This window comes from Capricornis sumatraensis, chromosome 4, assembly GCF_032405125.1.
Source record: "Capricornis sumatraensis isolate serow.1 chromosome 4, serow.2, whole genome shotgun sequence".
Lineage (NCBI taxonomy): Eukaryota > Metazoa > Chordata > Mammalia > Artiodactyla > Bovidae > Capricornis > Capricornis sumatraensis.
In genome coordinates, this window is record NC_091072.1 from 87215743 (window position 1) to 87228174 (window position 12432).

The 12432-nt window shown below is 36.5% G+C and overlaps 1 protein-coding gene across 1 annotated transcript in view; it reads left to right on the forward strand.

The window, feature by feature from the left end:
- PTPRR (protein tyrosine phosphatase receptor type R) overlaps positions 1–12432 on the forward strand; it is a 275935-nt gene that overhangs the window by 16193 nt on the left and 247310 nt on the right. The window contains exon 2 of the mRNA XM_068970652.1: positions 11822–12120. Within this exon, the coding sequence (XP_068826753.1) occupies positions 11822–12120 (299 nt within the window). The remainder of the gene's footprint in view (positions 1–11821; positions 12121–12432) is intronic.

The following is a 12432-nucleotide window of genomic DNA, read 5'->3' on the forward strand; positions in this document are numbered from 1 at the left end:
TTTTTAAAAGCATGTTTCTTTGAATCAGTTCTGATGAGATGGATAAAACTGGAGCCGGTTATACAGAGTGAAGTAAGCCAGAAAGAAAAACACCAATACAGTATACTAACACATATATATGGAATTTAGAAAGATGACAATGATGACCCTGTATGCAAGACAGCAAAAAAGACACAGATGTGTATAGCGGACTTTTGGACTCAGAGGGAGAGGGAGAGGGTGGGATGATTTGGGAGAATGGCATTGAAACATGTATACTATCATGTAAGAATTGAATCACCAGTCTATGTCCAATGCAGGATACAGCATGCTTGGGGCTGGTGCACGGGGATGACCCAGAGGGATGTTGTGGGGAGGGAGGTGGGAGGGGGGTTCATGTTTAGGATCGCATGTACACCCGTGGTGGATTCATGTCAATGTATGGCAAAACCAATACAATATTGTAAAGTAAAAAATAAATAAATAAATAAAAATGAAATAAAATAAAATAAAAGCATGTTTCTTTCCTTTCTCAATTCTATTAATTGGCATTTTCTAAGTAAAATTTTACTGGTACTTATCTATTTTTAACTTTTCCTGAGAGGCATTTACAAATCAAATGAGAACCTTGTCATATCTCATGTAGAAATTCCCAAGGGACTTCCTTGATGTTATCCATTTGCATTTCCTTTCTAGAGAAGGAAGTGCTGGCAATCCTTGAAAAACAATGATTGTCCTTTTACAAAATGATCAGAAAACAAAGTTGCCCTTTTTTGATTGTTCACTTTTTTAGGTCTCTTTGGTGACCACTGTTTCATCCTTTATTCCTTTCCCAAGTCACTGACACTGATTTAAACAGCTGCCATCCATAGGATTTATTCTGAGAGGGTGTATGTGAGGCCATTCTACCTTATGCATCCAGAGTTACTAAAGTTGATTTTGAAATAATGAATCATAATGTACATAAGCATAAAATCACATTGTGATTTTACATATTTTCTCTTTCCTTTGTTATGGATCTCTTCAGAGATTATCAGGGTCATATCCAGAATGAAATTTCAATTGTGGAATTTTATGACCATCAAAACTGGTTATTGTCCTGTAAATGCTATTCCTATGATAAAAGTACTTTTAAATGCAGTTAAGTATCTTCAACGAGCTAGTCACTATTCTGTCAGGGAGCTCTGTCCCTTAGAAATAGAAAAAATTGTCACTGAGCTCTCAGTGAAGATGAGGAATCCTACTACTCATCTTATATCTACTTTCTTTTTCATTCCTTACAAGACGTTTTTTCAGTCCTTCTCAATTCTCCTGGAATCTCCAATCTTCGTTCTCTTATCCTCTCTCTCTTATGAGATAGCTTCATCTCCTTCATGGAGAAAATAGAAACTGTCAGAAGAAAACTTGCTCAATTTCCACTGCCAGATCCATTAACATCCTTCATCTTTCTGCCTCTCCCGAATCCCCATATTATAATGGAAAAAATACCTCCTTCCAATCCAAGGTTCATCCCCCTGATGGTACTCTGGATCCCAACTCCTCCAGTCTGCTGGGGAGGTTCAGTCTACTGATTATTCCATCTGTTTTTCTTTTAGTGATATTTCCAACCACTCCTTCTCAACTAGCTCTTTCTCTTTAAGGATTAAATGTATTCAGACCTCTCCTATAGTGAAAAAAAAAAAAATCCCTCAACCCTACTTTCCCTTTCTGTTAATACACTGCTACTCTCTTATCTCAGCAGTGGCCATAGGACTGGAAAAGGTCAGTTTTCATTCCAATCCCAAAGAAAGGCAATGCCAAAGAATGCTCAAACTACCACACAATTGCACTCATCTCACATGCTAGTAAAGTAATGCTCAAAATTCTCCAAGCCAGGCTTCAGCAATATGTGAACTGTGAACTTTCAGATGTTCAAGCTGGTTTTAGAAAAGGCAGAGGAAGCAGAGATCAAATTGCCAACATCTGCTGGATCACGGAAAAAGCAAGAGAGTTCCAGAAAAACATCTATTTCTGCTTTATTGACTATGCCAAAGCCTTTGACTGTGTGAATCACAAGAAACTGTGGAAAATTCTGAAAGAGATGGGAATATCAGACCACCTAACCTGCCTCTTGAGAAATCTGTATGCAGGTCAGGAAGTAACAGTTAGAACTGAACATGGAACAACAGACTGATTCCAAATAGGAAAAGGAGTATGTCAAGGCTGTATATTGTCACCCTGCTTATTTAACTTCTATGCAGAGTACATCATGAGAAACGCTGGACTGGAAGAAACACAAGCTAGAATCAAGATTGCCGGGAGAAATATCAATAACCTCAGATATGCAGATGACACCACCATTATGGCAGAAAGTGAAGAGGAACTAAAAAGCCTCTTGATGAAAGTGAAAGAGGAGAGTGAAAAAGTTGGCTTAAAGCTCAACATTCAGAAAACTAAGATCATGGCATCCAGTCCCATCACTTCATGGCAAATAGATGGGGGAACAGTGGAAACAGTGTCAGACTTTATTTTGGGGGGCTCCAAAATCACTGCAGATGGTGACTGCAGCCATGAAATTAAAAGACGCTTACTCCTTGGAAGGAAAGCTATGATCAACCTAGATAGCATATTCAAAAGCAGAGACATTACTTTGCCAACAAAGGTCCATCTAGTCAAGACTATAGTTTTTCCAGTAGTCATGTATGGATGTGAGAGTTGGACTATGAAGAAGGCTGAGTGCTGAACAATTGATGCTTTTGAATTGTGGTGTTGGAGAAGACTCTTGAAAGTCCCTTGGACTGCAAGGAGATCCAACCAGTCCATTCTGAAGGAGATCAGCCCTGGGATTTCTTTGGAAGGAATGATGCTAAAGCTGAAACTCCAGTACTTTTGGCCACCTCATACGAAGAGTTGACTCATTGGAAAAGACTCTGATGCTGGGAGGGATTGGGGGCAGGAGGAGAAGGGGACGACAGAGGATGAGATGGCTGGATGGCATCACTGACTCGATGGATGTGAGTCTGAGTGAACTCCAGTAGTTGGTGATGGACAGGGAGGCCTGGCGTGCTGCGATTCATGGGGTCGCAAAGAGTTGGACACGACTGAGCGACTGAAGTGAACTGAACTCTCTTATCACACTGAAGTTTGTTGCAAGAGTTGTTATACATGTTATTTCTCATTTATCTCCCATTTGATCCTCAATCCAATTACATCTAGCTTTCTCTCCCCCCCCCCACTCTGAAATTACTTTCTGTACATTATCAATCATTGTTAATGTGATAGATAAACATTTAGTGATGAGAAAAGATGTTTTGATACAGTATTGAGTGAAAAAGGTAGCTTACAAAGCATAACATAGCATAATCTATTGCCTTTATTTGGAGTATAGTGCAATGAATTTTAACCTATCTATAGATTCATGTAATCATATTGTATACAAAAAAGTTCAGTCGCTCCAAAGAACTCCTTCATTCTACTCCCCCTGCTTCTCAACTGATAACCTAATAATCATTGATCTAGTTTTTTCTTTTCAGTATTAGTTTTTGCTTTTCAAGAATGTTCTATAAATGGACTTTCTGCAATTGTCTTCCTTTCCTCAGCCTAATGCCTTTGAGGGTAATCCAAATTGTTTTGCAGATCAATAATTCATTTTTTTTCATTGATGAGCAATGTTCCTTTGTATAGATGTATCAGTTTGCTTTCCATTCATCGATCGAAGGACATTTGAGTTGATTCCACTTTATATTCCACTCATATGCAACTATGCATAGAGTTGCTGCAAAAGTTTGTTTACTATCTGAGTATTGTTAGTATTTTTCATTTTAGCAATTCTAAGAGATATGTAGTGTTATCATATCACAGTTTTAATATGGATTTCATTACTGGGGTAATATTCATGTGCCTCTTTGCTATTCATATATCTTTGCCTTTGTGTCTGTTCAAATCTTTTAGCCTAGTTTTAAATTGGTTTGTTTTCCTACTGTTAAATTTCTTGAGTTCTTTATTTTTTCTCATTACAAGTCCCTTGTTGGATATATGATTTGCGATTATTTTTTGCCACTCTTTAGCTTGCTGCTTCATTCTCTTAACAGAGAGAAACAGAGCAGAAATTTTTCTGTTTTAATCCAGTCCAATTGAGCAATTCTTTTTCTCTTATGGATTGTGATTTTGGTGACACATCTAAGAATTTTCTGCCTAACCCTCGTTATAAAGATTTTCTCCTGTATTTTCTTCTAGAAGTTTTATAGTTGTACGTTATACTTGGATCTGTGATCTTTATTAAGTTCATTTCTATGAAGTTTGTATAGAGACTCATTTTGTTACAAATGAATGTCCGATTGTTCCAATATGATTTTGAAAAAAACTATCCTTTATTGTTTTTACATATTTATAAAAAAATCAAGTGGTGACATTTTCTCTGGATCTGTTTTAATTTATTAATTTCAGTTGGAGACTAATTACTTTACACTATTGTGGTGGGTTTTGCCATGCATCAATCTGTTTTTGAACTCAATTTTGTCTCACTGATTTATCTACCTTTTTCTTTGCTAATACTCCATTATATTGATTACTGTAGCTTTATCGTAAGTCCTAGAATTGGACTGTAGTATTCTGTCACCTTTATTCTTCATTTAAAATTGCTTATTCTACTTTAGAATCACTCTATTATATGTGTAGAGTTTTGCTTGAATTTTTATTGTCGTTGGGGATAATTAAATCTTCATTATATAAAGCCTTCCAATTCATGAACACAGTATGTCTATTCAGTTCCTTTTGTTTTACTTTCTCAGTGTTTTGTAGTTTTCACTAGATATATCCTGTACATATTTTGTTAGAGTTATACCTAAGTATTTTATTTTCTGTAACTCTTGTAAATATTTTTTAAAAATCAGTTTTCAGTTGTACATTGCTAGCTTATAGAAATGCCATTGATTTCATAGGTTAATATTACAGTCTATTCACTTGCTAAACTCACCCGTGGTATCAAAATTTTGATGAGTTCCTTAGGATTTTATAGATAGACAATCATCCTTTCCACAAATAGAACAATTTTATTTTTTCTTCTCCACTGTGTGTGCCTTTTACTTCTTTGTTTACTGGCAATAAATAGGATTTTCATGCAGTATAGTGTTGTATAGCAGTGATGAGTGTCATTGTCTTGTTCTCTATTCTTAAGAGAGGGAAGGTAAACCTATTGTTAGCTGTGAGTTTTTGTGTAGGTGTCTTTTACACGTTTAAAGAAGTTCCCTTCTATTTCTGGTTTGCTTATTTTTTTCACTGTAAGTTGATATGAATTTTGTCAAATGCTCTTTCTGCATCAGTTGGTATGATAATATGGTTTTCCTTCATTAGACTGTCAATATGATGGATTAGGTTGATTGCTTTTTAAATATTAAAGCAGCCTTACATTCCCAGGATAAGCCTTACTTGGTTATGTATTATCTTTTATATTTCTGCATTCAATTTGCTAATATGTTGAGGATTTTTCCATATATATTCATGAGCAATATTTGGTCTTTAGTTTTCTTTTTTAGTAGGGTCTTTTTCTGGTTTTGTTATCAGAGTAATTTTGGCCTCATAAGGTGCTTTGAGGAGTGTTCTTTTTTCTTCTATTTTCAGGGAGAGGTTATATATAAATGAAGTTAATTTTTTCTTTAAGTGTTTCAATTTGCCAGTGAAACCATTTGATCTTGAAGATTTCTTTTTCATAAGAAAAAAATAGGAATTCGATTTCTGTTATAATTTTAGGACAATTTAGGTAACATATTTCTTGTGTGAGTTTCATTATTTTCTAGGGTTTGAATTGGTCATTTCATCTAACTTGTTAAATACAGATGCAAAGAGTTGTACACATTTATTTTCTCATTATCCTTTTCATGTCTACTGGGTATGTAGTGATATTCTTTCTTTCATCTGGTGTTGGCAATCTGTGTCTTCTCTATTTGTCAGTCTTGCTAGAGTTTTATCAATTTATTGATGTTTTCAAAGAATAAACTTTTGTTTCATTGATTTTCTTTATTGTTTCCTATTTTCAGTATAATTATTTCTCATTTTAACTTCTTAATTTCTTTTCCTTTGCATACTTTACATTTATTTTGCTCTTTTTGTTTTTCTGGTTTCCTAAAGTAGAGGCTTCGATTATTGATTAGAGACCTCTCTTCTTTTCTAATACAAACATTTATGCTGTAAGCTTTCCTCTAAGCACTGCTTTGACTGTGTCTCACAAATCCTGGTGTTGTATTTTCTCCTGGAGCTATCCTTGTCTATACTCTGGTGTACACTGTGGGTTGGCTAGAGAATACTGGAGGCAAGGAGAGACGAATTTTGAATTCTGTTCATCATCCCTAATTGCTCTGCTACCATTTACTTCCCAGAGTCCTCAGAAAGCTGTTTTCTACATTTTGTTTAGATTTTATAGCTCTGTTTATTATAGTTAACAAGACAGAGTGTGTTTGCTCCATCGTATCCAGGCTCAGAATCTTCCTTAACCTTTTAAGTCCTTAAAGATTACTTTATTATTTTCAAAGACTCAACAGTAGAGAATGGTTTGTATTTCTAATGCTATACCCAGAGCTTTTCCATGTGGAGTCTGGTGCTCTGAATATCCAGGGTCAGCTGTCCATTGATGAAGTTTCGGTCAGTAAATCCTATGCAAGTGTTCAGAGTTGTTTCAACTCTCAGATTGTGAGTGACACTGGACACTGCCAATCACAGACCCCTTGGTACACTCTTTCCACGACTTCCATACTTCCACAATCTCTAATTTTTCTTCTTCTCCTGCCAAATATTCCTTTAATGTGGCTTTTTCTGAATCCTTGCTGTAGACTCATAGTTCTTGTCATTCCACAAGGTAGTCTCATCATTCAGGCGCTCACTTTTCCTTGAGTATGCTTATGGTTTTTCAGTATTTATCTTTAGTCCAGCACTTTCTCCTGGGTTCCATATAAATGTAATTTCTTTCTAGATGTTTCCATTTCTATATGTTGTAGGCACTACAGAATCACATTTCCCTGTCTCAATAAAGGACACCCTTATATGTTGAATTGCCAACTGGAAATAGAATTATTCTTAAATATCCACTGTTCATTCCTTCCTACAACATTAACTCAATTACTGAATTTATTCCTTTTTATTTTTTCATCAATTCCTATATCTTAAGGCTTCTGAAATTCACCTCTGCTTTGTCTTCCTACTGCCTGCCACCTTGTCTGGGCTATTCTATTGTCATCTAAAATATTTTACCCAGTACATTTGCACTTACTTTTGCTTCCTCCCAGTCCATTTTATTGTACAGCCAGAGTGATCTCTGAGAAATATAAATTTTACATTATCACTTCCCTCTTTAAATTTTATAAAATGTTCAATTTCCTAATGTTTCATTTTTTAAATGCTATTAAAGGTATTTTGCAATGTACCATGTTATCCTCAAAAATCACTCAGTGTCTTGGCATTAGTTTCCTATCACTGCATAACAAATTGCTATAAAATTTAGCAAATTAAACAACACATATTTAGCATTTCTCAGTTTCTGTGAGGCAGAAATTTGGCCATGGCTTACCGGAGACTTCCGCTTCAAGGTCTCTCATTAGGCTTCAGTTAAAGTGTTGGCCTGAGCTAGGCTCCTAGGTGAAGGCTCACCGGAGGACAGATTTGCTTCCAAGTTTATGGCACCCCACTCCAGTGCTCTTGCCTGGAAAATCTCATGGATAGAGGAGCGTGGTAGGCTACAGTCCATGGGGTCGCAAAGAGTCGGACGTGACTGAGCGACTTCACCTCACTCACTTTATTTACATGATTGCTGACAGGATTCAGTTCCTTAACCGCTGTTGCAACTGGGAGCCTCAGTTCTTCCTCGGATTTTGGCTAGAAGCCTCCTTCTTCACGTGGACCTCTCCAACAACTTGCTTCATCAAAATCAAAAGGAGTCTCCCAGCAGCACAGAAGTCATCTTTTTTTAGCTGAATCACAGAAAGGACATCCCATCACAAGCGAGGTCTCACTCACTCTTAATGAGCATGAATGCCAGTAGGTATGGGTCTTAGAGTCCCAAAGGAATCTTCTTTTTCTTATTTCCACTCTTAATTTCTCTGTGCTGCTTTCTGAATTATTACCTAAACCTTTCCAACTTACCAATTCTCTATTCAGTGGTGTCTAGTCTATTGTTTAACCCATGTATTGCATTTCTTCAGTTACTATATTTTTCATTTCTATGATTTTTGCTTGTATTGAAACATGCCAGTTCTCTTTCCCTCAAATCCCTTATTCTTATTTTCTTTTCTATTTGGATGTTTCAATTAACTTATTTTGAAGCCCCCTTCAATTTTCTCTTTCATTTTTTCTTCTTAGTTAAGAATCTACCCACTTCTCCATTTTCTGACCTTCTCTCATGGCGGTAATCCCTATGTGCTTTGTAATTTTTTTAAGTCGATAAGTATGTCTTCAGTGGGACTTACCTTACTTGGAAACACATGGAAATTCCATTTATATTCAAGTTTCTAGAGACATCACTATAAGACTGATTTTTCAGTTGCTCCTAAGACCTTATAATACATACAGGTTCTAAAACATTTTCTCTCTTAATCTTCTAGGAATTACTCTTCCTTGATTTTCCTCCTTCTTTACTACTGTTCCTTCTCATTTGTCATTGCTGGCTCTATTTCATTCAGCTTCTTGACTCTAAATATTGTAATTCTACCATGAGCTCTGCCCTATATACTCTTCTCTTTTCAAGGAATCTCCAGTCACTTGGCTTTAAATTTTATCCATACTGGATGATTTACAAATATGTCTCTCTCCAACCATGAAGTATACACTTATTAAATTTCTAATTCAACATCTCCACTTTGATCTTTAATAGACATCTGAATCTTAAAATTTCCAAAATGTTTACCTGAATATAGTCATAATGTTGAAGTGAAGGAGGTGATAGAGAGGTAACATTTGAAGACAAAAAAAAATAAAACTTGTCCCAAATACTAACTCAGTGGTCCTCAACTTCAGAGTTGGAATGTGAGAAAATTTTGATTAGAAATCCAGATTTGTAAGTTACCTTTCCAAAGAGTCTGCGATATGGGGATCTGAGTCTTAATATCCCAGGTAATTTTGATGCAGGGATCTAAGCATAACACTTTGAAAAACTTTTTCTTTCCTAATGTCTTTGGTGGGGTTCCTAATAGTGATGCCAGCTTGGTTCTCATTACTCAGGGACAAGCCAGGACTGAGTCTTTTCACATTTATAACTTGATAGGGCTGGGAGATTCTAGTTGTGTTTCAATTGCACTTAAAATTAGATGTTTTTCATCTTTCTCTGTAGGCTTATTTTCGTACAAGAGCCTTATTAGTCGGACTCACCTATTCTATTTTTGGGGGATTGATATCACGTATTGTGTGTTTAGCCACTCAGTCGTGTCCAACTCTTTGCGACCCTCTGGACCATAGCCTGCCAGGCTCCTCTGTCCATGGGATTTTTCAGGCAAGAATGCTGGACTGAGTTGCCATTTCCTTCTCAGGATCGAACCTGCGTCTCCTGTGTCTTGTGCATTGCAGGTGGATTCTTTACCCACTGAGTCATCAGGGAAGCCTGATATCATATAAAAAGAAAGACTGAAGATAAATTTCTCAGCTCTTCATTAGTTTTTCCCCTTCTCATAAAGCTGCATTTTCTGATCTTCTGAGCTACTTCTTTTTCTTAGTGAAACTCTTCGCCATCCCCTACCATGTTTTGTTTTGTTTTTTTCCCCTTTTTTCTCTTCCCAAATCTTGCAAGGACTTCCAATCTTTTTTGCATGTTAATTTTTTAATTAACGTGCCTATTTCTATAGCACTATCTTGTTAGATAGGGTTATAATCCCTCTTTTTGGTAGGAGAACAAATCCCTCAGGTGAGAAACCTAAATTCATTCAAGTGTGCAATATGCCTTTTCTGAGACAAGGGACCATCTTTAACTGAGGCATGTTTACAAAGTCAGCTAAGATAAAAATAGTATCTCCATTCTGTTTCTTAGCCTTAAGGTGACCACTCCGTTGTTGCTCTTTACAATGTCAGACTCAGTCCTCTAAGAGGGGAGGGAGGAAACTTCACCTATAGTATAGAAACACTGTAGGACAGTAGCCCCCAGCCTTTTGGCACCAGGGATCAGTTTCGCGGAAGAGAGTTTTTCCATGGACAGGCCTGGTGGGGGATGGTTTGGGGATGATTCAGGTGCATTACATTTATTGTGTACTTTATTTCTGTTATTGTTACATCAGCTCTACTTTATATCACCAGATATTAGATCCTGGAGGCTGGGGACCCCTACTGTAGGACACTACTATATAATTTATTAAATCACTTTCAGTAAAATTTAAACAAACATTTGTGGTCAGAAAGTTAATATATCTCTAAAACGTTTTATCACCATTCTCCATTAATAAAGCACAACAAGAATATTAACAGCGAAGGACCATATTCATTTATATATGTTCCTAATGACAGTGTCATTTCCAAATCTGAGGAATTCCTACTTCATTCAGAGAAACAAAGTTGATAGTTATTTCAAGGTCATACTGTCTAATCATCATTGTTGGTGAATTATAGTAAATTGATTTCTTTTTCTAAAAAGTTACAGTCTATTCAGCATGCTGAGGATTGAAGACATGAGGATTAGTTTCTATACTGTCTCAGAATTCACATGGAATTTAATTGTGATTGGAATGATCTAAAAGCCTAAAGGCACTGGGACCCAATAATTTCCAAACAATTACATCGTGGTGAATGCAGTTGAGCTTACTGAGAAAAATAACCTGTCTTCTTATCCCTAAGTGAGAGTTGAGAGCATAATGGTAAAATAACGTTACTGAAAGTGCTGTAAATACATGCTGGCCACAGAGGCTGGATGGAAAAGAAAGCTATAAAACTAGCAATTTCTCTACTATAAATATTTGGTAAGAATTCAAGACACCCCAGAATTCTTATAAAAAGAGCGATGTCATCTTCTGGGGAGAGCATTTTTACAGCTTATTGTTGCCATAGGCATCCTGAGGGAAAATCTGTGGTGCCTAGGTTGCTAGGTACAATGTGGATGGCATTATTATGTTGTGATTTGATCAATCTGCTTGTCATCTTATATAGAAGATCTTAAGCTTGCTTTTCGAATTGGCGTGTCACCTAGTGACACTCTTTAGACTTACATGTCTATGTTATCTGTTTCTTTCTGTGGCTGATGATAAAAAGAACAAAAGAGCCATTCAAGTCAATGGATATTTGCATAACAGATGAAATAAAAGAGAATGTATTACTTTATCAGGATGGCCATATTACTAAGTAAGAAGGGAAGAATGGATATTATACAACTGGGAGTTGCTACCACAATGAGTATACTCAGACTTCTGCCATTAGTCAGCTTCAAATAGTCTACAAGTATTAAAAATTACACATAGTTGATTATAAAACATCAGCAGGATAAAAGAAATATGAAATAAGAATTGTATGAAATGCTATTGATTAAAGGGAGGAAAGCTTGAGTATGATATAAAGGGTTGTCATTTGAGGAATAGGTAGGACATCCAGGAAGAGTCGCTCAACAAGATGATAGAGCCGTGCATTTAGATAAAGGAGGAAATTCCTGACTAAAAGATGCTTTAGAATATCTGAAATATAGGACTTCTTCAAACTATACCCTTCTGTGTACTCAAAAGCTCTGACATGCCTCCATACCACCAAGTGTGTTCTCTTTATTGGGGATAATGGAGTAGGGATGAAAATGAAGAGTAACTGATCTGAAGCCTTCACAAGTCTTAAACAGGTTAATTCTCTTTATCAGATAGTCTATTCAGCTCAGTGAAAAAGGTCTTTGATTTTTGCTTCTACTTCGTCCCCCTTTCAGGATGCCTTGCAAGAAATAATGATCACTTTTGGGCAATTCATCAGAGGAAGAATGGGAAGCCAGCATTCATTTATCACCACTCACAAGACATTGAGAAGAGCCTGGATATAGCTCCACAGAAGATACACAAATATAACTACCGTTCCTCTTCTGAAGCTCAAATAGGCAAACACCACCGAATTGTTAATTCAGCATTTCCTAAACCTGCATATGACCCATCTCTCAATCTGTTGGCCATGGCTGGTCAAGACCTTGAAGTGGAAAACCGCCCAGTCCCAGCAGCAAATGTGATTGTGGTGGTAAGTACTGCATTTAACTGATGCTCATGCTTTCCTCTGTGGGTGATGCTTTCAAACAAATGAAGCCTAATGGTGACGAGTTGTCACTGGATCTCAATGACTATTTACCATAGCATTTCTTATTCTCTGGTGTTTCCTTTTTGTTAACTGATTATTATCTGTTGGCTTCCTCTTGAATGTAGGCTCATTAAATAAGAAACTCTGTCTGTATCTTCTCTGCACAGCCCAATGCAAGGTGCACAGTAGGCACTTAATAATTTGAACAAAAAGTTGTATTAGGAGGTCTTATGCTGGTTCGTATCCTGCAGTTTT